The sequence below is a fragment of the Xiphophorus hellerii genome, chromosome 14 (genome assembly GCF_003331165.1).
Source record: "Xiphophorus hellerii strain 12219 chromosome 14, Xiphophorus_hellerii-4.1, whole genome shotgun sequence".
Taxonomy (NCBI): domain Eukaryota; kingdom Metazoa; phylum Chordata; class Actinopteri; order Cyprinodontiformes; family Poeciliidae; genus Xiphophorus; species Xiphophorus hellerii.
The window spans coordinates 5,521,467-5,545,078 of record NC_045685.1 but is presented as its reverse complement, the minus strand read 5'-3'; the positions used below and the strand labels follow the sequence as shown (position 1 = coordinate 5,545,078).

Here is a 23,612-nt window from a genome sequence, read left to right as displayed (position 1 = left end):
CAATAAACGACACAAGAGTAACAAAGTATTTGGTGAAATGGTTATTATTATTGTTATTAACTACTGTTTGACTGATCATAATGTAATATTACCCATTTATTTCAGCAGACATGAATAACAATGAAGTTATGTGCACTGTTAGGTATTTTAAAACCAAAAATGAAAAATATTAATACAAGACAACAAATAAAGGTTAGATGGAACCTAACAAACATTTATCTGTGTATCATGTTTTATTTTTTGATGGATTAAAATCTGTTCTTCATTCAGTTAAGTTGCTTGACTCTCTTTCCAGGTTGAAGCTACATTTAAAGTTTTCAATGAATCACTTTGGGTTTCGCAACAATTGGATATTTAAGGTCTTTATTTTATGAATTGATTGCAATTGGTAGAATTGAATTTCTAAATGGAATAGTGGGACACCAATCAGTTTACTGGTTGAGCTGGAGTCCTTATAGCAAAAGTTTCCAATGAGACATTATGGTAAACAATGATAATAGCTGAGCCAGGTCACCTGCAACCAAAAATATTCTAGTTTTCTGAATGGCACTTGTTAGAAGTTCAGAAGTCCTTTGGTTTGTTTGTAAATTATATTCATAATGTGAATAATAAGAAAAATGTTTGGCAGATAAACAACAAAAGTGCTCTGTGAATGGACGTACTAAGTTGGCCAAAATTGTTGACCAAATGTTTTACTGACCAAACCTCTTTTCCATCTAGTTCTTATTTAATAATCCAGAGGCTATTATATTTTAGATTTTAACTTATTTATTTTAAGAGTACCATTCACAACATCACAATCTATTATTTGAACTTCAGCACCAGCGAGTATTTGTTTATATCTGTTTTCTTAATCTGCAATGGACTGGCGATCTGTCCAGGGTCCAGCCCTCATGACCCACTATAGGGATAAACGTGCGTGTATGATAATTAATGGATGGATAAATGTAATGTACATTTGTCTCCAAAATATTGATTTGATTCATGTTTTATGACTTTTGTTTCAGATAGAGAGGGTGTAAAGATAGATAAATACATCTCCATAATGATTCCTTATTGTTGCTTATTTTAGATTGTTTGTTACTAATATAATTCTAAATTAAGATTTAATAAAGATTTAAAAATAAAATAGGGACATACCACGTGACATATCACGTTTTGTAGCCATTTCTTTACTGTTTAATTTGTATTTTTAATGCTGAAAGTGTTCTTGGTGTTTTGAAAGGCGTTGTCAAATAAAATACATTATTATTCTAATTATTATAACACGGTTGGTACAGGAAATAGTGTCACTAGCGCCCCCTTCATTTCCGGAATGACCAACCAAAAACTAACTTGTGTTAGCGACTGTTAAAGTCTCCCAAGCTATTTAAATTCCTGTCAAAACTTTGTAGATGTATTTTTGTTTCATGCATTTATAATCAATAAATGAAGGACTGTATTAGTGGATTTTATTACATATTATTTTCTTATTATTTGGTGGAAGCTTTACATAAGCCCATTGGGCGTTGGCATCTTCCTGCATTGTTTTTTTCTTCATAAAATTAAAAACTAAAAACTGCAGCTTTCCCATTCATTTCCAATCCACCAGCAACTTCTGTCTAGAGTCCATGGAATAGTCGTTCAAAATACCAATAAAACAAATTACATGGTTTATGACAAACTAGAACTGGAACTTTTATGTCTTTTTCTCTGACCGTTCCCCGCCGTGTTCCTTGGGATTCATGAAGATCTTTGGTCTCTCCATTCTCTGAAAATCCTCTGATTCAGTTATGAAACAAATGGATTGATGCTGACATTACAGACAATACAACTATTTCCATATAAAATGGCCTCAATTTGTTTCAACTAGATGTGATTATTTGGTGTCAGAGCCAAGGGACTAGGATCACCTGAAACTAAAACAGTAAGAGCAAAAAAAATAACCATGAACTAAAATGGAGACTCATTTCAGAGTTCTTGAGACACTGCCCCCTAGTGTGCAGGGGCACACTTGGGGGCAGTCACCCTAATCAGTCACCCTAACACTGTATAACCCCCCCCCCCCCCCCCAACTCCCACCCAGCCCAATTTCAATATGGGGGGGGAAGGCTGGTTGGTCAGTGTGGTAGATTTCTCAAACACTGGCATCATCATCATTCCAAAGATGAAGGAAAACTGTGATGTCACAACTAGAGTCATGCTTGTGATGTCATCAGCACTGTATGTATGTAACAAACTGCTACCTTCTTGTCATTGCTTCCTGCACTACTGACGAGTTCAGACGTACGCAAAGCGCTTTCAGAAGGAGATTGTTTGCAGAAAAAGACGGATTTGAACCAGCACTGTTTTGTATAAACATGTCATATCCAACACAACAATACTCCAACGGTGGGATGAGACCCCAGCAGTCAGATTTTATAGCTGAACAACAGCAGCAAGGCTGGGAAGAGAACAGACCTGTGATGGACGTCCAGAGAGAGATCCAAAGACTCGGATCTCTTTTTGAAATGGAGAGAGCGAAATGGTTTGACGAGACCCAAAAGCTGGCCTCCACCCAAAAAGAACTACAGGAGACAAAAAATGAGCTGCAGAGGCAGAAAACTCTTAAGGAGATATTCATGAAAATGAGCAGAGAGTTAAAGACAGAACTAGAGGCAGTAAAGACGTTTAGCAGTCCAGAAGCTATAAACGCTTCTGACAAGATGCAGCTGAACTATAATGATGACAACAAGGAGAAACGTCTGCAGAGAGAGCTAGATCAGATGACGACTTCTTACCAACACCTGAAATGGAGGTATGAAGCAGATGTTTCTGCGCTAAGACAACAAAACAAGGATTGCCAGCTCGAAATAACTTGTTTGAACGAAGCACATCTGGAAAAAGCCAGGAACGACCTTGAGCTCATCAACACACTGAGAGCAGAAAAAGAAAGTCTGGACCAGAGAAGGAGAGAAGAGTTGTCTGTCCTGCAACAACAATCCAATCAGACAATAATACATCTAAAGAGTATTCTGGATCTGGCTACTATTGCTTTTGAAGGACTTAAAGCCAGACATGAAGTCGAAGTTTCTGGCCTGATGCAGCAGGCAGACATTTTTAAGCAGGATGGAGCTAAAGACATGGAAGCTTCCTCTCTGAAAATCATGGAGCTTGAAGCTGAGAAGAAACATCTTATAAAAGAACTGACTGACTTCCAGAAACTGCACTCTGGCTGTGAGTTTAGTTTCAAAATGGAGCAGGAAAAAATGAAATCTCACCTTAAAGACGGAAATGAATTTGAACCACCAGGAAAAAACATGGCAAAGTGTCAAGAAGGAAATGAAAAAGACACAAACAGCATTTCTGACTCTGCAGCCAAAAATCAGGACCATCACTTAGAAGAAACACTGGAAGAGGACATAAATGTTCCTCACACATCGAACAAGGAGGCAAATAATTTTATGGTAGAGAGAGAACCTGAGGCCACAGACATGAGAGAAAGCTGTGTGGCAAATCGGTCAGAGGAACCTGTGGAGGCAACGGGCAAGAAAACGTCCATATGGAAAAGGATACAGGACAGTTTTAAGCTCAAAAAATCACAACAGAAGAAGAGCAAGAAAACATCATAATAGAGCAACTAGGAGAAAATATCTAGAGAATTTCTGAACCGTTTGCAAAACCCCCGAAAAAATCTCTTATTTTAGACCAGAAAAAAAAAATGGCCGTGGGTTTTCTCCGGGTGCTCCGGTTTCCCCCAGGATTTCAAAAATGATGTAAATTGGGGTGATTGACTATAATGAACATTGTCCTCAAGAAAGGTCGCATTAATTTCTAGAAAACTGAATTTGCAAACGGTTCAGATTAGAGAAACATAATGTCAGGTGAGAGTTGCTCTCCACAAGTTGCTCTCCACAGGTTGCTATCCACAGGTTGCTCTGCACACGTTGCTCTCCACAGGTTGCTCTCCACAGGTTGCTCTCCACACGTTGTTCTCCACAGGTTGCTCTCCACAGGTTGCCCTTTGTCACCAGTGTCTAGATGCAGTCAAGGTTTTGATGGGATCCGTTTTAGTTGCCTTAGCGTTGCGTCTCTGCTTTTTGCAGATGTGACGAGGTCCTATTGGCTTCAACAGCTGTGAGCAAATAAACTTTGTTGTCGGCCTAACAAGGCGAATGCCTGAACTGGAAAAGGAGTGGCCCTTGGTGGCCCTTGGTGGCCCTTGCTGGCCCTGCCCATTCAGATTTCTGGCTCCCCACAAGACAGACTATGAAGATACTTTGAACTAACCAATAGCATACAAAGCTAATGCTGATGTTACACCAGTGAGTCACTAAGGAGAGTCTTGAAGCTCAGCACAGATGGACAGAGTACAGAAAAGATGTTGCAGTTTTTTTCCAAATAATCATGTAAGTTGACTAATGTTGTTGTATCCACAAAATGTTGGCTAGATGATGACTAGTTAATTCATACCAATATATCATGAAATGCCTGTTAACATGAATATTAATGTTGCTGTTAACTCATGTAATATTCCTTGATAGATAGTTGTTGCCAGGAATAAACCCAGTTCTCTTTATTTTCTTTGCAAAAGTTGTTCTCACTGTTGCTTTTGATATATTTCAAAGAAATGTTTATTGTCACAACAGAAGGAGCAAAGAGTCGGAGAGGAGACAACAGACCAGAGGTCAGCAGCAGGACCATGATGTAGGATCTTCTGTTACCTGAGAATAATTTGCTTAAGACGAGCAAATTATTACTTATTAATAATTTATTTATTACTAAGATAAGTAATAAGCAAATTATTACTTATTAATCATTTGTTTATTACTAAGATAAGTAATAAGCAAATTATTACTTATCATACAGATAAGTAATAATTTGCTTATTCCCTAATTTCCACCCATACAAACACAAAACCAACACAATGCTTATGACCCACACAAATACAGGCTACAAGCACACAAATGTAGACACGTTGTGTGTCTGACCCACACAAAGACAAACACACACAATGTTACACAGCCACACACACAAACATATATTCCTACATAGCCTATTTCTTACAAATTACACTAAATTATAAAAATAGTCAAATAAACCTTACCTAGTAGATATGAACTCTCCTCTTGCCGGTTCTCAGGCTCAGATTCTGTCTGTGACACCCAGAGGAGGTGAAATGATCCCATACGCTCCATTTCTTTTCTTTTTGTAAATATTTCTGACAAAATGTAACTGTCTACAATCTGTTACACAAAGAATTTGTGTAACAGATTACACAGATTACACTAAAACTTTTTAGCTTCACATTTAGATATGGAAAAAGTTTGAGTCACAAAAAAACCCCAAGCAGTTTTGAATCTGAACTCAGATCCAGAACCGCACAGCATTCTGGGAGATGTAGGCAGAGGCATGACTTTCGCAGTTCTTCCTCGCTCTCTCTTTGGTTACCTAGCAACTTAGTCATTCTTTGGGTACCTAGCAACGACCTTTTGCGTAGCTTGCACAGCAGCAGTTTCAGGTTTGGCCACTGTGCCTCATAACTGGAAAAAAAAAAATAAAAAAAACAAACATGTGGAGTTTTATTGTCCAGCTTACATTCAATAGAGATCTAAAAAACTGGTTTCCTTCCCTTGTGACGTGACGTTTACATATGTAGCCTGGGAATCACTGAGCCTCACAGGACACAATAACTGGGGTCCTTAATGTACAGAATATTTGATTTCCAGTTGAGACAGATTAAACAAAGCTGTCATTAAAATACTGACTGTTTATCGCATAAATGAGAATGTACCGACATATTTCAACAAGTGATGTATATATTTACCGATTTTCTGCCAAATTTGTCTCCCGCAGATGAAACACTTACAGTTCACATCCACGTTCGGCACGTAGCTTAGCAACACAGGAAGACAACAAGATGCATTTCCTGCCCCGTCTTGGGAAACAGCATTGAAACACTGCTCTCTGGTGGTCAAAATGTGCAGCACCCGAGACCAACTACCTACACATATTTAAATATAAAGAACAAATAAAATTACATAACTGAACCAAAATAATTCGACATAACATTTATTTCTGTCCAGAGTTGCAAAATCCTAAATGTTCTTCATAGAGTGAAGCTCTGGATTGTGTAGTGACTAAACCATGTTTTTAAAAAAAAAGATCTCCCACGCTCACTTTGTACAAATTTCAGACAGACAAATCCTGACATACTTGTGTGACAAATACATGACTGTATTTTCAATTTCATAGATCAACCACTCAACCATAATCAGTAATTTTTAGACATTCCTAAGTTCTCAAGTCCAGTACAAGAAATCTGGACTTCTTTTGTTGTTTCTTCAAGACGTTTTTCAGCAATTCGCACCTTGAGAAAGGAGACCAGATCACCTCACGTGACGTCGTCAGGGACAACAAAGACCCAAACACTGAGCTGAATAGCCGATAGGACAGCACCATTATTAACTTTATAGCCCTATTAGAATCAGAATACAGTCTGACTCTACTGGCCATGTTTGTGGACACAAACAATGCAGATGGGCAGAAGATTAAAATGCTGCAAATGTGTCTAAGTTGTTTCTCAGTAGAGTAGCTGCTCGAGTTATAATGTGCATCTATTATGTTCCTTGAGGAGACAGCCTGGGGGAAGGAGGTGAAGTTTCTACGGCTACTGAATAGAAACTCAGTGGCCACGCTACAGAAACAAGCTCAGTGGTTATGTTGGTTGTAAAAGCCTTCCAGAAAAACAGTGAGGGGGGAAATGTAGGAAAATCTGCAACATGATGTTCTGGGATCTGTCACACACACAGAGACATAAAATAGGGGAGGTGGTCAGATTTGAACATGGGAACATTCTAGTGGTTTTTCTCCTTCTATCCTCCATGCAGCAGCTGGTAGAAGCTGTGTCTGACGGCCTCCTCTCTGCAGAGACTTATGATTACTCAGGATTAATGATTAAATATAATTTGCTTAGGCATGATGTCATAAACTTAATAACTGGAAAGCTGAACAAAGGCCCCCTGTGGAAACATTTACATGTATGACTAGTAGCATTGCATGTCTGTATTCAGACACACTGAAAACGTCAGACATGTTTGCATTTTATTTTCTTTGCAATAAAAGCAGAGTTTTGCCCCTGCTCTCTACAGAGCCACATGACGATGTGGAAGATCTTGTTGGTCTTCTTTCTCTCAGGTAGGTGAATTAATTTTTCATGAACTATCATTACTTTTAATTGCTGTAATGCTGTGAAAAAGTTACATTGGTGGAATAAGGCCTTGAGAGATTATGAGGAAAGTTTCTGTTTTTCTCCTAACAGAGAGGTTCATCCTCTCCACATGCGACCAGCATCAGTATCACTTTGTCAGTGGATCTTTCACCTGGAGCGAAGCTCAGGCCTACTGCAGACAGAAACACACAGACCTGGCCACCATCCAGAGTTTCACAGAAGTGAAGCGAGTTTTGGATACGCTTTCATCTGCTAATCACACATCGGAGGTCTGGATCGGTTTGTACAGTGAGATGGACTGGAGGTGGTCTGATGGTTTCACAGGGAGCGGGGCTGAATACAGGGACTGGGAAACCTCTGACTATGAACCAGATTTTTATTATGCCAACCAGTTCTGTGTGTTGATTGCTAACAATGGCAAATATTGGGATGATTCCTGCAGCATCTCGTACCCATTTATCTGCTACAACGGTAATGAGAAGCAACTACTACATTCAGTTCTAACAAAGACTTGATCATAAAATGTACAAATGCTGCTCGTTTTCATTCTCTACTGCAGGCACACAGGAGAATCCTGAATATGTTCTGGTCAATGAACCCAGATCCTGGTCCGATGCTCAGAAGTACTGCAGGCAGAACTTCAGAGACCTGGCTACCATCAGGAACCACACAGAAAACCAGAGAGCTCAAAGTTTGCTTCCTAGTCCGGCCTTTGTATGGATTGGTCTGTTTAGAGATCCAAACTTTCACTGGTCTGATGGGAGCAGATTTGTCTACAGAAACTGGGCAGAAGTTTTCAACATAATAGGCTCCAACAGAATCATTTGTGGAGTCACATGGAGTCCAGGGCAATGGAGGTTTCGCTCATGTGAAACAAAAAGGTCATTTGTTTGCCACAGCCTCCCAGGCAAGTGTTTAAATGGTATTCACTTATTGATGTGCATGTAGGAGAACATGAGCTGCAGTTTTAAGTGTAGCTTCATTTTTCTTGTTTAAAACGTAGAAATGAAACGGCTTGTGAAGCTGAGACTGAAGACTGAGGACTCTGTCAATCTGAACGATCCGCTTGTGATGGCAAACATCCTGAAAAAGGTAAAGTTTGAAGATTAAAAAAAAAAAGTACAGTCCTTTGGAGCACTAATCAATCTAATCAACCCATCCCCCAAACCCATACTTTGCTCACCAGCTGCAGGACAGACTGAATGAGAATGGAACGAGTGGAACCACCTTGAAATGGAGAGAGCAGCCTGACGGAGACGTCTTTAAGAAAAAGAAGGCCGAACTCTGAGTTATTAATCTCAACTTAGTACGATATAAATCTGGTTATATCTCTGGTCACTGGCAGTTCAAATGTAATCATATAGCCACAATCTGTAATGTGTGTTTTTTTTATGATTTTGTAATAATGAAAAATTAGCTTTAGAATTTTAATTTTTTATTTTATTTTATATATTTTGGATCACAGTCTTGACTTGAAACTGATGTAGAATTTATAGAAGTAGGTAAAGATTGACGGGTTGAGGCAAGAAACTCATCACCAAAGATTAATGATTCAATCAAAGGTCTGTTTTGCTGCTTTGAACTAATCTGAGCTTCTTTTGATTCGATCCACTGGATTGGATCACACTGTCTGACTTTTGTCAAACTTTTACTCTACGTGTGAATATTAATAATAAACTTATTTTGTCCCAAGTCTTTGTAATGTTAAATGTCACTGGAGGAAAAAGGCAGAGAGGAAAATGACTGCATTATTCTGATTATGAGTTCAGTTGAACTGCAGCAGCTCTGGAGCCAAAATAGATGAAAAAAATGTGAAAACATCAGGAAGCAGCAATGAGACCTTTTGTATATAAGAATAGTTTGAACTGTATTTAATAATCTAAGTTAAGTTGCATGGACATATGGTGCTTAATTTAACACTTGTTTTAGTACTTTGTGATACTAAAGCTAGTAAATTGTTTAACTACAAAATTTAGTTATGGGGAACATAAAATGAGGAAGAGGAGCAAAAATATAAACTGAAGTGATGTTTCCTTCATATGGTGATGGAGGTTCAGATGTGACCTTAAACTGAAAGGAAATAAAACCACCTTATTTCTATAGACATAAAAATCAGATTCAGGCTTGAAGTTATGGATCAACATTCAGTTTTTATGGACAATGGTGGTGATATAAGATAAAACGGCTTATTTCATTTAGGAAAAAAGTAAACTTGTAGATCTGTATGAACAGAAAAAAAAAATTCTCCAGATTTGTCTGTATAAAGCAGGAAAGTTTAAGATGCAACAGGAAGAGCTGTTAAACTGGGTGTGTGTGGCTCTTAAAAGAGCCGTTGTGTGTTTGTTGGAGCTGCAGCCTCTAAGCTCTCTCTCCGCGGATGCGGCGGGCCAGCTGGATGTCTTTGGGCATGATGGTGACCCTCTTGGCGTGGATGGCGCACAGGTTGGTGTCCTCGAACAGACCCACCAGGTAGGCCTCGCTGGCCTCCTGCAGAGCCATGACGGCGGAGCTCTGGAAGCGCAGGTCGGTCTTGAAGTCCTGAGCGATCTCTCGGACCAGACGCTGGAAGGGCAGCTTGCGGATCAGCAGCTCCGTCGACTTCTGGTAGCGACGGATCTCCCTCAGAGCCACGGTACCGGGCCTGTAGCGGTGAGGCTTCTTCACGCCGCCGGTAGCCGGAGCGCTCTTCCTGGCTGCCTTGGTGGCCAGCTGCTTCCTGGGGGCTTTGCCTCCGGTGGATTTACGGGCGGTCTGCTTGGTTCTGGCCATGATTCTGCTTCTCTGCTCGGGATCAGGAGAGAAATGTGGCGAACCGCCGAGGCTCCGCTGCTCTTAAGCTGCGGCTCTGGGCGTCTCTCTGTGACGCTGCAGCTCCGCTCCGGATCCTGGTTGGTTAGCGGCTCCTCCTGGAGCTCAGCGCCGCCCAGAGGCGTCGCCTCCCGGCTTAATGTCCGCCGCTCATTGGAGGAAGCTGCGTTCAAAAAGTCCGCCTCTCCGTCCCGCTCTGCTGGGAGCTTTTCTGGTTGGTCGCCAGCATCGTCCCGCTCCTCTCCGCGGACATATAAAGCAGCTTTCAGCCGCTGCTGGTCACATTTTCTCGAGTCTCGTCTCCAGAAACAAGCAGCAACGAAATGAGTGGCCGCGGAAAGACCGGAGGAAAAACCCGAGCGAAGGCCAAGACCCGCTCCTCTAGAGCCGGACTCCAGTTCCCGGTGGGCCGCGTTCACAGGCTGCTGCGCAAAGGCAACTATGCGGAGCGGGTCGGTGCCGGAGCCCCCGTCTACCTGGCCGCTGTGCTCGAGTATCTGACCGCTGAGATCCTGGAGCTGGCTGGGAACGCCGCCCGCGACAACAAGAAGACCCGCATCATCCCCCGTCACCTGCAGCTGGCCGTCCGCAACGACGAGGAGCTCAACAAGCTGCTGGGTGGAGTCACCATCGCTCAGGGTGGAGTGCTGCCCAACATCCAGGCGGTGCTGCTGCCCAAGAAGACCGAGAAGGCCGCCAAGGCCAAGTAAACCTGCTGCTGTTGCTGTTGCTCAGCAACAAACACACAACGGCTCTTTTCAGAGCCACACACTCCTTCATCATGAGAGCATCAAATCCTCTTTAGCACATTGTTTGTTGTTCTAATAGGTTTTGGTTGGACATCATTTCGTCCAGCGGTGTCTTAAAGTCATTTACAATGGAAAGTCAAACTACTTTGTGGTGATGGGAATTTCGACTCTTTTTAGAGAGCCGGTTCTTTCGGCTCCCAAACTGCCCTTAATAAATTCTCATCTCCAGTTCCATATACAATATTTGTAAATAGGAATGTTTCATAATAAATCCTCTTTCATGCAGTGTTATACAACCTTAATTTTATGCATTATGTTATGAAAGCATGTTTGTGTACCATTTTTAATGAATCTTTATATCTTTAACATAAACAAATGAACAGAATAGTGCAAAGAAATCAGACCCATAATTATTTAATCTTCTAAATTATCTTTAATCTTCAGCCAGATGTTCTTCTCTTACAGCTCATTATGGGCATTTTAAACACATACCAATCAAAAACTTTTGATTTTGATTTTTCTGACAACAGCAGTGCTTTATTTTTTTTATTTTGAACAGCTGCTCTGACTGTAGCTTCTGTACAGTGGAAAGAAAATGCTGTTACATTTATTACCATCATATGCAATGATGGGTAGCAGAAAAAAAGCTGTTATACAACAAAAGCTGAAATAATGCCGGACACTTTTCATAGTGATGATCAGATTTGGGCCAGTGAGAAATTTTAGGATGGCCAATACACCAATACTGGTCCTTCTGCTGACTCTGGTAGAGGTCAGTAGTGATTGGCCCTCTGAAGCCCCGCTTCAGGCTTGTGTCGTCTTGTTGAAAACCACGTGACTGGCAACAAACGAGGCCTCGCAGTGCATGGGTCACGTGACTGCTTCATTTTGCGTGTCGGTTTTCAAAATAAAGGCGTGATGAGCCGCTGGTTATCGTATTTGATCGCATCAGGGGAGGATTTGTCTTCAGCAGTGGCCGAAATAAAAGGAACCTTTTCTAGTTCATGTGCATTAATGATTTTGATGATGGCACTCATCAAAGTGTAATGTTTGTTATTAATTTTCTCAATGGTTGATTATGGTATATTTTATGACATTATATTTGTGTTTTTATTATGTAAAGCTTTGAAACCGCAATGTTGTTGAAATGTGCTGCACAAATGAACTTGATTGAAAAGGAGCCAGCGAGAAGAAAAAATCTGACATCTGGGAATACTTTGAGATGATCATTCACAAGGTTCTTAAATAAAAAAGAATTAAACCCTTCACCTCCAAAATTTCTCACCTTCTTGAAGTTTCCACTATTTCTTTGTTCTGCAAAAATTTATCAGTCTTGCACAGCAGAAACAGACTAAAGCTGTTGGAAGAGTAAAATTCTGGCCTGATGAGTAAAAATATAAGGGATCAGATCAGAGAGCCAATAGGAATCCAAGAAAAAGAGAAGTTTTGAAGAATTTTAAGAATTTTCAAAACTCAAAGAAAACTGTCTGCCCCAACAAGCAGCACTCTGAATACTTAAATTTATTTGTCAAATCAGTCGATGATAAAAGAAAACAGCCAATGACAGTCAACATATACCAGGATGGACTACAAATCATTTTAATAACTAAAAAAGATTAGTTAAATAGGATTTAATTGACTCTCCTGTTACTAAACATGAGTTTGACAAAAAACTTTGGGTCAATATTGCATTTACTAATTGTTTTTAAATATGTCTGAGTGACAAGGCTGCCACAGTTTGAACAGCAGATGTCACTAGTGAGAAATGAATGAACCTTTTGGGCAAAGCAATGGGCCTGAAGCTTCACTGCTTCATGAGGCTTCATTTGGCCATCACTAGAGGTCAGCATGTTGCTATGCAACACATCTTCCATCATTGTTTTTCCATCTAAAAACAATTTGCATCCAACACTTTTACCTGAGAGTTGAGAAACAACCCAGTTTCTTTTAACCGTCTGTTAAAAGATGATAAATCACATGTTGTCCTGAAGGTTTGACATTTTTTTGGAGGCTGCTTTGACTTTTCCAGGCGGAGCTAAAGCAACCTGTAGCACAAATGGACCATGGGAGCAAACTGATGATCGCCGCCCCAACTGATCTTATCCTTCAGATAATACAGACAACAGAAATCTTTGCATATTTAGTATAAAATATGTAATGCTTTCAGGATAAAGTATTACATATCTGTTTACACACCAAGCATGTCAAATGTTTGCATATTACAATAAAAGCAGTTTTGACCCAGTTCTGTAAATTTTTGTAGACTGAACTATTAAAACAGTTTTAATGTCTCTTTTTAATATCACAAAGTCATCCAATTCATGAAATGTGCAGATTTGCCATTTGTAAGATGTTTCACCCCAATTTCAGTTTTATCTGATCTTTTAATTAAATTGGTAGAGAACAATTGAAGAAACTCTGGAATGAAGAAACAATTTATCAAGAATCTGTAGATCCAAGTGATCATCATGATCAGAGCTCTCCAGATGCAGTGAGTGGCTCTTAAAAGAGCCGTTGGGTTGGAGCATCAGCAGCAGAGCTGGTTACTTGGAGCTGGTGTATTTGGTCACAGCCTTGGTTCCCTCGGACACGGCGTGCTTGGCCAGCTCACCGGGCAGCAGGAGGCGCACAGCGGTCTGGATCTCCCTGGAGGTGATGGTGGATCGCTTGTTGTAGTGAGCCAGACGGGAGGCCTCGGAGGCGATGCGCTCAAAGATGTCGTTGACGAAGGAGTTCATGATGCTCATGGCCTTGGAGGAGATCCCGGTGTCGGGGTGGACCTGCTTCAGCACCTTGTACACGTAGATGGCGTAGCTCTCCTTCCTGGTCCTTCTCTTCTTCTTGCCTCCTTTGCCGGCCGTCTTGGTGACCGCTTTCTTGGAGCCCTTCTTGGGCGCGGACTTGGCGGGTTCGGGCATGTTGTCTCTGGAAACTTACAGCAGACGAATGAGCTGCTGGAGAGGAAACAGCTGATATTATACATGCTGTATGGAAATTGAGCTGCAGCGTCGCCTGGCTGTGATTGGACGGCCCAGTGGATCAGGAAGTATTTGAATTGAAGCCACGTGATGACAAAGAAAGGGCGGGAATCGAGAACGTTCTCCAGAAAAGTGAAACCATAAAAGCAAACACTTCAAATTTTCACTGCTTTTCAGGTTATTTTGTTGCTTGTTCTGTGCGCGTTTGTTGAGATACAGAAACTTTTTCAAGATTTATGTAGAAACAAATTCTATAAAAATTCTGTATTTCTCATAAACAGCAAGAAATGCTGTTATGCTTCACTTTTACCAAAATAAACTGATTTAATAAATTCTTATTAAAAGCCACAGAGAGCTAAAACCACTGAAAACTCATTTGAAAATAAAACATACACATAATCTTTTGTTTTTTGTTCAGAAACGGTGAGTAGAACCTCCTAATTTCACTTCATCTTTTTTTCAAATTTAAAACAAAACATAAAATGTTTGGCCTACAAAAGAAAAAGACTTTACCCTGGATAAAAGATAAAAGTTAATCTTTCATCATGTCTTAATCTGCATGTGATTAATTTATTCTTTCAATAGAATTTTTTAGGGTTCTTCCAAAAGAAATATAATTGAAAATTAAAATTCCATAAGAAACTAACTTGTAACAATTCTGTTGTTTTTCTTTAAGACTGAACTTGTAGTCTCTCTACATCACACAGTGTAAAGTTCTTCCTCTACATTTCATGAGAATACATTTACATTTAAATTCACTTTTGATATTTTAGTTTAAATATCTCCCTGTGGATTCACTGATACAGCAGAATAGTCTAATGAGTTCATGTATTGCCAGTTTAACCATCAAACCTTCAGTAAGAAAAATCAGTGGAAACAAAACTTTACATTTTGTGTGAACAAGCAGCTATAATTCTTTGTTTTGTCAGATTAATATTAATATAGATACATTTTTACACTCATAGGTCGCTTATGGAGAGATTTGGTTGCATCAGACAGAAATTCAGCTCATGAGCCGATCAGTGTTTGGCCCTGAAAAGGGCCTTTGTTTGGTCGAGTGAGCAAAGTTGTCGGTTTAACCCCCGAAGCCGTACAGAGTGCGGCCCTGCCTCTTCAGAGCGTACACCACGTCCATGGCGGTGACGGTCTTCCTCTTGGCGTGCTCGGTGTACGTGACGGCGTCACGGATGACGTTCTCCAGGAAGACCTTGAGCACACCGCGGGTCTCCTCGTAGATGAGACCGGAGATCCGCTTGACTCCCCCGCGGCGAGCCAGACGGCGGATAGCGGGCTTGGTGATTCCCTGGATGTTATCGCGGAGAACTTTACGGTGCCGCTTGGCGCCTCCTTTACCGAGACCTTTGCCTCCTTTTCCTCTGCCGCTCATTTTGTTTTCTTCTTCTGTGGAAACACAAAGACGAATGTGAGCGCGAGCTGCGGAGCGTCGCTTTTTATGTGTGAGCTGCGGACCTATGAGGAGCCGAGCTCAGCAGCTCCTCCTACAAGCCAGATTGAGAACGTTCTTTTTAAAGCAATAATTGAACTTTGATGAAATGAAATTATTGGGTGAATCAAACTCCGCTCAACAGAGTCTGAAAGGAACAAACATCAAATCAATGTAGTTCTACTGGCTGTCATGTGAAGTTTGTGTTGATGCTTTTGTGCAGCTGAGCAACATGTGAGGGATTTCTGAACCAACTTTCACTCCATTTAACTTGTGACGGATCGACATGAAAAGTTCATTTTATATATGATGTGGCTGTTTAAACATTGTGACTTTCCTGGTTCATGGTGACAGGAAGTGAGCGCTGTGTGAGCCTTTTGCTGGCTTTCCATCTATTCATTTGTGAACAGTGAAGTAATAAGCAGCGGCCAAAGACTCGTGTAGCATAAAGACACTAGATGAGAAGAAAAAGAGTGAAAGTTGATGTCTTCCACATATACTGGTATCCAGCCAAATGAGGTGAATCCTTTCTGAGAAGTGGAAGTCCCATGACTGTTAAACTACTGTACAACATGTGGCAGCTACATTAATTAATTAATAAGCCATATAGGTATAAATTGGTGTAAAAGTGTTGAAGTTGCGTGTATGAAGCAGAATGTGGGTCAGTCAAAGTAAAGGACGAGCTCTTCAGCAGAATGTGTGTTGGCTCTTAAAAGAGCCTTTGGTGAGTAAAAAGCTGAAGCTGCTGTTTATTTCTTGGCCTTCTTCGCTGCGGCCTTCTTGGCTGCAGGTTTCTTTGCTGGACTTTTCTTGGCTGCGGCCTTGGGCTTCTTGACGGCGGCGGCCTTGGGTTTCTTGGCCGCGGCCTTCTTGGGGCTCTTGGCGGGCTTCTTGGCCGCTTTCTTGGCCGGAGCCTTCTTCGGGGACTTCTTGGCTGCTGCTGCCGCCGCTGCGGGTTTCTTGGCGGCGGGTTTTTTGGCCGCTGCGCTCTTCTTGGCGGCGGGCTTCTTGGCCTTGACGGGAGCCTTCTTCTTCACCACCTTCTTTTCCGGTTTAGCGGCTTTGGGCTCCTTGGCGAGCTTGAAGGAGCCGGAGGCCCCCGTGCCCTTAGTCTGGCTCAGGGTCCCTTTGGTGACCAGCTTGGTGACGGCGGTGTTGATGCGCTTGTTGGCCTTGCTCACGTCCACTCCTTTCCCGGCCAGCACCTTCTTGAGGGCCGCCAGGGACATCCCCTTGCGCTCCTTGGACTCGGCCACGGCGGCCACGATGAGTTTCGGGAGGCTGGGTCCGTCCTGCTTGGCCCGGGGAGCGGACTTCTTCTTCGGGGCTTTGGCCGGAGCCTTAGCCGGCGCGGCTGCTGGAGCTTCCTCTGCCATGTCTGTCGGGCTGTTTCGTTCCTCGGAACTTGTGGAGCTCAGAGCGGGAGGCGGGACTTATAACACACATGAGAACCGTGAAGAGACAACGCAGCCCGCTGCTCTGCTGCCGCCTCGAAAAGCGGCTCCACTTTGTGTTTTCTCCGCCGACATTGAGCCTCGAAACACTCCGAAAACAAACATCTTACAAGACCAAAGTTACTGAAGCAGGTAGAAAAGTCTCTCTCCTCCACGCTGAGCTCATGTTTGATGTCCGACAAGTTTCTCCTTCGTCCCAGGAGCCTTTAAAGCGGCCAGATTCTCGGTCTGTTTGCGCCGCTTGCGGGGAGTTTTCCTAGAATTTCGCCTCCGAAAACATCTAAAACCAAATTATACTAAAAGTAACAAACATGTTTCTGTTAGCAAAGACACCTGAGGACAGAATTAGAGGAAAATGGCAGCGGTGAAGTGATTTGTGGAGATAAAAGGAGACATTTTTCAGCGGATGTAAACACACCCTCAGGATCCTGCGTGAGACAAACTGTTGATCCTCTGGCATAAACTTCCTGTCTGCAGTAAATGAAGATTCAACAGCAGCTGGTCTGAAAATCACCTCAATATCCAGATTTCGTCAGAAAATGTTTTTTTAAATTTTTTTTATTGTATCTAAGGAGCTTATGCAGGGATTTACATATTTTTACTTTATCACAGTCAAAACTGGATGATTTCTAAAACATTCAGTTTATTAAAACTCGATCTTCTTTCTGACTTGTAGGTATGAAGAGTTTTTCCACACCAACCTAGAAAAAAATAATTCCTTCATACATTAAATAATCTGTAGACATGATAAACACCAAACACACACACACACACACACACACACACACACAGATTTCTGGTTCATTGTGATTCTCCTGCCAGGAACTATTTCATTTTTCTCAATGATCTTCATATTATGTTAAAGGAAACATGAGACAGATTCTACAATCATTATTAAATCATTTGTCATTTTATTACTTTCATTTACTTTTACTTTTATAGTGCACATCCACTATAAAGTCAGTACCAATGCTGAGCCCAAACAAAACAAATACAGGAAAAATGACCCAATTCCAGCTACTTAATTATAAAACCCTACAGGAAGTTATAAGTCAATAAGCTCCAGTTCCTGCTGTCTGGATGTTTTATCCTCACATTTCTTTAAGAAAGTTCTTCCTGTTGTTGCTGCTGATCTGATCCAGATATTAAACTCTTCGCTCTCATCAGGCGTTTTCCCCCAGGCTTTGAAAACAGCAGCAATCAAACCACTGATAAAAAAGAACAATCTGGACAAATCACTACTGCAGAATTACAGGCCGACCTTTGACCTCCCATTCATCAGCAAAGTTATTGAAAAAGCTGTGTAAACAATTAACTAGCTTCCTAACTATAACCAACCGCTTTGACTCCTTCCAGTCTGGTTTCCATGGTTACCACAGCACAGAGAACGCCCTCGTAAAAGTGTTCAATGACATCCATAGAAATACGGACTGTGGCAGAACCACAGTGCTGGTTCTGCTGGACCTCAGTGTTGACCTTGACATATTACTGAATCGACTGGAGAGTTGGGTCGGACTCTCCGGTCCAGTGCTTAACTGGTTTGAATCCTACATAAAGAACAGGGATTTCTTTGTTTCAATTGGAAACTTCTCATCAAAGAGGTCAAAGGTCACATGTGAGGTACCCCAAGGTTCAATCCTAGGACCCCTTTTATTCAATATTTATATGCTCCCACTAGCTCAGGTTATAACAGGAAATAATATTAGCTACCATAACTATGCAGATGACACACAGCTCTACATTACGATGTCACCAGGTGACCTTTGACCCCATCCAATCACTGAACAGATGCTTAGAACAGATAAATGTGTGGATGTGCCAAAACTTTCTCCAGCTGAACAGAAACAAAACTGAAGTTATTATTTTGGACCTAAAGAGGAACGATCTAGAGTTATAGATCTAGAGTTATAGATCTAGAGTTATAGATCTAGAGTTATAGATCTAGAGTTATAGATCTAGAGTTATAGATCTAGAGTCACAGATCTAGAGTTATAGATCTAGAGTTATAGATCTAGAGTCATAGATCTAGAGTCACAGATCTAGAGTCACAGATCTAGAGTTATAGATCTAGAGTTATAGATCTAGAGTTATAGATCTAGAGTCAATGCACAGCTTCAGTTATTACAACTGAAAACCAGCGATTAGCCCGAAACCTGGGAGTAGTGATGGACTCTGACCTGAACCTCCAGAGCCACATAAAGACAGTTACAAAGTCGGCCTTCTATCACCTGAAGAACATTTCCAGGATTAAAGGACTAATGTCTCAGCCAGATCTAGAGAAACTCATCCATGCATTCATCTTCAGTCGTATTGATTATTGCAACAGCGTCTTCACAGGTCTGTCCAACAAATCAATCAAACAGCTGCAGCTGATCCAGAATGCTGCTGCTGGCGTTCTCACTAAAACCAGGAAGATAGAGCACAAAACACCAGTTTTAAAGTCCCTCCACTGGCTCCCTGTAGCTCAAAGAATAGACTTTAAAATACTGTTGTTAGTTTATAAATCACTGAACGGCTTAGCACCACAATACATTAAAGATCTGCTGTTGTTGTATCAACCTTCCAGAACCTCTCAGGTCTTCCGGTTCTGGTTCTGCTCTGCATCCCCAGAACCAAACGAGGAGAAGCAGCTTTCAGCATCTATGCACCACAAATTTGGAACAAACTTCCAGAAAACTGTAAAACAGCTGAAACACTGACTTCTTTTAAATCTCGACTAAAAACCCACCTGTTTAGAATTGTATTTGAAATGTAATCAATTACAAATTTATTGATGGAACTTGACTTAATGATTGATTCTATATTGCATTGTGTTTCTGTGTCTTTATGATGTAAAGCACTTTGAAATGCCTTGCTGCTGAAATGTGATATACAAATCAAATTTGATTGATTGTTTGTTTATAGTTATTTCTTTGCTAGGATTTAATCAAATGAGGCTCTTGTTGCCAAAAACCTTTTCAGAAAGTTCTTCTGCTTTTAGCATCAAATCCAATCAAGATGGATTTGATCAGATTCACTTGAATATAACATCATAGTTTATGGATATGAAATAAATCACATGTGAAACAAGATCAATCTCTAATCAACCACATTGACTGTTCATTCTATGTTGCTCTTGTTCATTTTGTCCTTTGGTTTATTTCAGGATGAATTGTGAAGAAAAAGCAAAATAAAAGCAACACATGAAGACAAATCAGCTCATTAAATCCACCGACTTTTAGTTCTCTAGAACTTTTTCTCTGATTTGCTTGGATTGTTTTTTGGCAGCCAGGAATACAGAGTTAAACTTCCAGACATTCAGGCCCGTATAACACAATCACTAAATATGTTGGAATGGCCCAGTCAAAGCCCAGATCTGAATCCAAACTATCTGTGGCAAAAGTTTAGAGAAATATATTTACAGACATTCTCTAAAGTGAATTGAGATGTTTTGGAGAAAAAAGGGCAAAACAATTAACTTCACTACTTTCTGTTGGTCTATAAAATAAAATCCTTATCAAATCAAATCCTTATAAATGGTTATTAGATGAAATTTAATATAAAGAACATTTTGCAAAGGCCTGAAAGTTTAAATGAGGAAAATGTGTAATAACTGTTATATTACAGAGTGAAATAGAAGTTAAGAGAACTGCTGATGTTCAACTAGAGGTCAAGTTTTGTTGAGCAGATTAATCTATTTTATGATGATCTACAGTTTTTGCTTTGATGATTTAAAAGTTTGACATAAAACAATTAAACATTAAAATAGTGAAGAATATGAACAGAGTTATTAGTGTTTTTGGTTGGAAGCAAAACTCTCATGATGAAGGAGTGTGTGGCTCTGAAAAGAGCCGTTGTGTGTTTGTTGCCGAGCAACAGCAGCAGGTTTACTTGGCCTTGGCGGCCTTCTCGGTCTTCTTGGGCAGCAGCACCGCCTGGATGTTGGGCAGCACTCCACCCTGAGCGATGGTGACTCCACCCAGCAGCTTGTTGAGCTCCTCGTCGTTGCGGACGGCCAGCTGCAGGTGACGGGGGATGATGCGGGTCTTCTTGTTGTCGCGGGCGGCGTTCCCAGCCAGCTCCAGGATCTCAGCGGTCAGATACTCGAGCACAGCGGCCAGGTAGACGGGGGCTCCGGCACCGACCCGCTCCGCATAGTTGCCTTTGCGCAGCAGCCTGTGAACGCGGCCCACCGGGAACTGGAGTCCGGCTCTAGAGGAGCGGGTCTTGGCCTTCGCTCGGGTTTTTCCTCCGGTCTTTCCGCGGCCACTCATTTCGTTGCTGCTTGTTTCTGGAGACGAGACTCGAGAAAATGTGACCAGCAGCGGCTGAAAGCTGCTTTATATGTCCGCGGAGAGGAGCGGGACGATGCTGGCGACCAACCAGAAAAGCTCCCAGCAGAGCGGGACGGAGAGGCGGACTTTTTGAACGCAGCTTCCTCCAATGAGCGGCGGACATTAAGCCGGGAGGCGACGCCTCTGGGCGGCGCTGAGCTCCAGGAGGAGCCGCTAACCAACCAGGATCCGGAGCGGAGCTGCAGCGTCACAGAGAGACGCCCAGAGCCGCAGCTTAAGAGCAGCGGAGCCTCGGCGGTTCGCCACATTTCTCTCCTGATCCCGAGCAGAGAAGCAGAATCATGGCCAGAACCAAGCAGACCGCCCGTAAATCCACCGGAGGCAAAGCCCCCAGGAAGCAGCTGGCCACCAAGGCAGCCAGGAAGAGCGCTCCGGCTACCGGCGGCGTGAAGAAGCCTCACCGCTACAGGCCCGGTACCGTGGCTCTGAGGGAGATCCGTCGCTACCAGAAGTCGACGGAGCTGCTGATCCGCAAGCTGCCCTTCCAGCGTCTGGTCCGAGAGATCGCTCAGGACTTCAAGACCGACCTGCGCTTCCAGAGCTCCGCCGTCATGGCTCTGCAGGAGGCCAGCGAGGCCTACCTGGTGGGTCTGTTCGAGGACACCAACCTGTGCGCCATCCACGCCAAGAGGGTCACCATCATGCCCAAAGACATCCAGCTGGCCCGCCGCATCCGCGGAGAGAGAGCTTAGAGGCTGCAGCTCCAACAAACACACAACGGCTCTTTTAAGAGCCACACACACCCAGTTTAACAGCTCTTCCTGTTAGTAATATTGTAGCATATAGTAAAGATTAACTTTAATAAGTTTGACTTTCCTTTTCGGTTGATCTTGTCAAAAACAGGCCACCTTATGTTTTATTAACCATTAGTTAACATTAAAACTATCCCTCAAAAATAAAGACAGAAATTTTCATGGCATCTAAACATTTCTTACATCAACTACAGTTGATAAAACTTGTTTCACATGAACGTTTCCATAAGTGAGTGAAAAATGACCCAAATTCTCCTCGGAGTTTCATTTGTAAACTTGGTTCTGAGGAACATTAATGTATATTTATTTTTTTGACGCACACAGAGAACATCAAGTGTTAGTTATTGTGTAATTTATTCTATTTTACAGTTTATTTAGCTAGCTAACTTCGCATTTTTTGTGTCTGTGTCATTATTTATTACATTATCCTATTTCATTATATTCTTAAAATACGTCACTTCCTCCATGTGTTGGATGAAGAAGCTCTTCCTCATGCAGCCACAGTACAAAATATTCTATTCTGCTGTTATGAAAACTGCTTTTCCAATTTTCAAAATGTTTCAAGTTTTTTTTTTTTTTTGTTTGTTTGGTTTTTTTATTCTAAGTTATTTTCAGGTAAAAATCATTCTTTTGTGGACCGCTACAATACAAAATATGTAGCAAATGATGATCTTTAACCAAAATTAAAAACACATTGATTCTAAAACGGGTCATTTTCGACTCGCCTATATGGAAGAGTGTGGCCGTCCTGTCGCTCATGCAACTAATAAAGGTTCATTATTATTATTTTAGTCTATTAGTATTTACACAACATGATTATTGCAGCTTTTTAATTTTTTCATATTTCTTAGCTTGTATTTTCAGTTGAGACACAGTATATGGAATATGTTTATAAATTAAGTTGCAAGTCTTTTTTTTATTATTATTTCTGAGATCACCAAAAATGGCGCCTCTGCTACATTCACTCCGTCATTAGCTTTTCACTTCACACATTCCTACTATCAACCACTAGAGGGAGATGAAGCGCCACCTGTCTGCTGACGTTCTGTGTGGAACAGAGAACAAAAAAAAAGGAAAGAGTCATTTTGGGACATTATAGGTGTTGGAGCTATTTATTCTTTATTTCTTTATCCATTTGAATTTTGTTAGTTTATTGTTAAATTTCTATTTTTTGTATTATTTACAGAGTAAATTTACAAGTTAATAATTGTTGATACTATTTATCTTTTGTTTTATTATTTTTCTTCTTTATTCTTTCTGAGTCAGAGAGGAAGTAAGGTGGGTCAGTCCACTTTCTATCAGTGTAGGGGCCTGGTAAAGGACCAGCAGGCGATTGGGTTTGGGGACTATGGGTTGTTTTTTTTTTTACCAGAGCAAGAGAGGTAAAATGAGAACAAAGGGAAGTTTGAACTCTGTAATTGTTTGATGAAATAGGAAAAATAAATCATCCAGAACAATCAGCAAGTTTGGACATTGAACCTTCTTTTGCCTGCGTACAGAACTTTGAACGTCTTCTACAGTTTTATCAGTAGAAAACAGCTTTAGACACCCGGACATGTTGGATCAGATCATTTTTAAAATACCTGGACGTTTGTCCATATGCAAACATACAAGGAGGGTAATTAAAAAAAACTGCAGCATAAACGAGTGGGAGTGGAAACTCCCACTCCCACTCGTGGGAGTGACATTTAATGTAATGTAGTAACCCAACACAATGGGTGTGTGCCTTTTTTTGCAGAAACAAGGCGTGTCTCCATTTCATAACGTCTTTTTGTTTACTTTAAATCTGACTGCCGTCACTTTACGCCCCCACGGGTTTTTTTCAAATAAAATATTTGGATGCTAAAAATATACATCGCACTTTTCTGAGAGATTCTATTTTTGGGGGCGTAAGATGAAAAAAA

At 41.3% G+C, this 23,612-nt stretch overlaps 8 protein-coding genes and 1 long non-coding RNA gene across 9 annotated transcripts; 4 read left to right on the top strand and 5 right to left on the bottom strand.

The window, feature by feature from the left end:
- The first annotated feature begins 7,094 nt into the window (after window positions 1–7,094).
- LOC116733075 (macrophage mannose receptor 1-like) lies at window positions 7,095–8,137 on the top strand. Its single transcript, XM_032583765.1, has 3 exons — window positions 7,095–7,155; window positions 7,280–7,660; window positions 7,749–8,137. The coding sequence occupies exons 1-3, from the start codon at window positions 7,116–7,118 to the stop codon at window positions 8,135–8,137; spliced, it is 810 nt and encodes a 269-aa protein (XP_032439656.1). The 5' UTR covers window positions 7,095–7,115.
- A 53-nt stretch (window positions 8,138–8,190) lies between these two features.
- LOC116733479 (uncharacterized) lies at window positions 8,191–8,881 on the top strand. Its single transcript, XR_004342033.1, has 2 exons — window positions 8,191–8,281; window positions 8,376–8,881. It is a non-coding gene; the product is annotated as an uncharacterized LOC116733479 (long non-coding RNA).
- Window positions 8,882–9,260: 379 nt separating this feature from the next.
- Window positions 9,261–10,080, bottom strand: LOC116733461 (histone H3). The gene has a single exon (XM_032584318.1). It carries the CDS (start codon window positions 9,956–9,958, stop codon window positions 9,548–9,550), a length of 411 nt encoding a protein of 136 aa, XP_032440209.1. The 5' UTR covers window positions 9,959–10,080; the 3' UTR covers window positions 9,261–9,547.
- A 75-nt stretch (window positions 10,081–10,155) lies between these two features.
- On the top strand, window positions 10,156–11,938 carry LOC116733462 (histone H2A-like). Its single transcript, XM_032584319.1, has one exon. It carries the CDS (start codon window positions 10,321–10,323, stop codon window positions 10,705–10,707), a length of 387 nt encoding a protein of 128 aa, XP_032440210.1. The 5' UTR covers window positions 10,156–10,320; the 3' UTR covers window positions 10,708–11,938.
- LOC116733467 (histone H2B 1/2-like) lies at window positions 11,846–14,172 on the bottom strand. Its single transcript, XM_032584323.1, has one exon. It carries the CDS (start codon window positions 13,662–13,664, stop codon window positions 13,290–13,292), a length of 375 nt encoding a protein of 124 aa, XP_032440214.1. The 5' UTR covers window positions 13,665–14,172; the 3' UTR covers window positions 11,846–13,289.
- A 102-nt stretch (window positions 14,173–14,274) lies between these two features.
- On the bottom strand, window positions 14,275–15,132 carry LOC116733471 (histone H4). The gene has a single exon (XM_032584328.1). It carries the CDS (start codon window positions 15,109–15,111, stop codon window positions 14,800–14,802), a length of 312 nt encoding a protein of 103 aa, XP_032440219.1. The 5' UTR covers window positions 15,112–15,132; the 3' UTR covers window positions 14,275–14,799.
- Window positions 15,133–15,868: 736 nt separating this feature from the next.
- LOC116733473 (histone H1-like) lies at window positions 15,869–16,828 on the bottom strand. Its single transcript, XM_032584330.1, has one exon. The coding sequence runs from the start codon at window positions 16,542–16,544 to the stop codon at window positions 15,918–15,920; it is 627 nt and encodes a 208-aa protein (XP_032440221.1). The 5' UTR covers window positions 16,545–16,828; the 3' UTR covers window positions 15,869–15,917.
- Window positions 16,829–20,433: 3,605 nt separating this feature from the next.
- Window positions 20,434–21,041, bottom strand: LOC116733463 (histone H2A-like). Its single transcript, XM_032584320.1, has one exon. The coding sequence runs from the start codon at window positions 20,873–20,875 to the stop codon at window positions 20,489–20,491; it is 387 nt and encodes a 128-aa protein (XP_032440211.1). The 5' UTR covers window positions 20,876–21,041; the 3' UTR covers window positions 20,434–20,488.
- An 89-nt stretch (window positions 21,042–21,130) lies between these two features.
- Window positions 21,131–23,168, top strand: LOC116733459 (histone H3). Its single transcript, XM_032584316.1, has one exon. The coding sequence runs from the start codon at window positions 21,238–21,240 to the stop codon at window positions 21,646–21,648; it is 411 nt and encodes a 136-aa protein (XP_032440207.1). The 5' UTR covers window positions 21,131–21,237; the 3' UTR covers window positions 21,649–23,168.
- The last annotated feature ends 444 nt before the right edge of the window (window positions 23,169–23,612 follow it).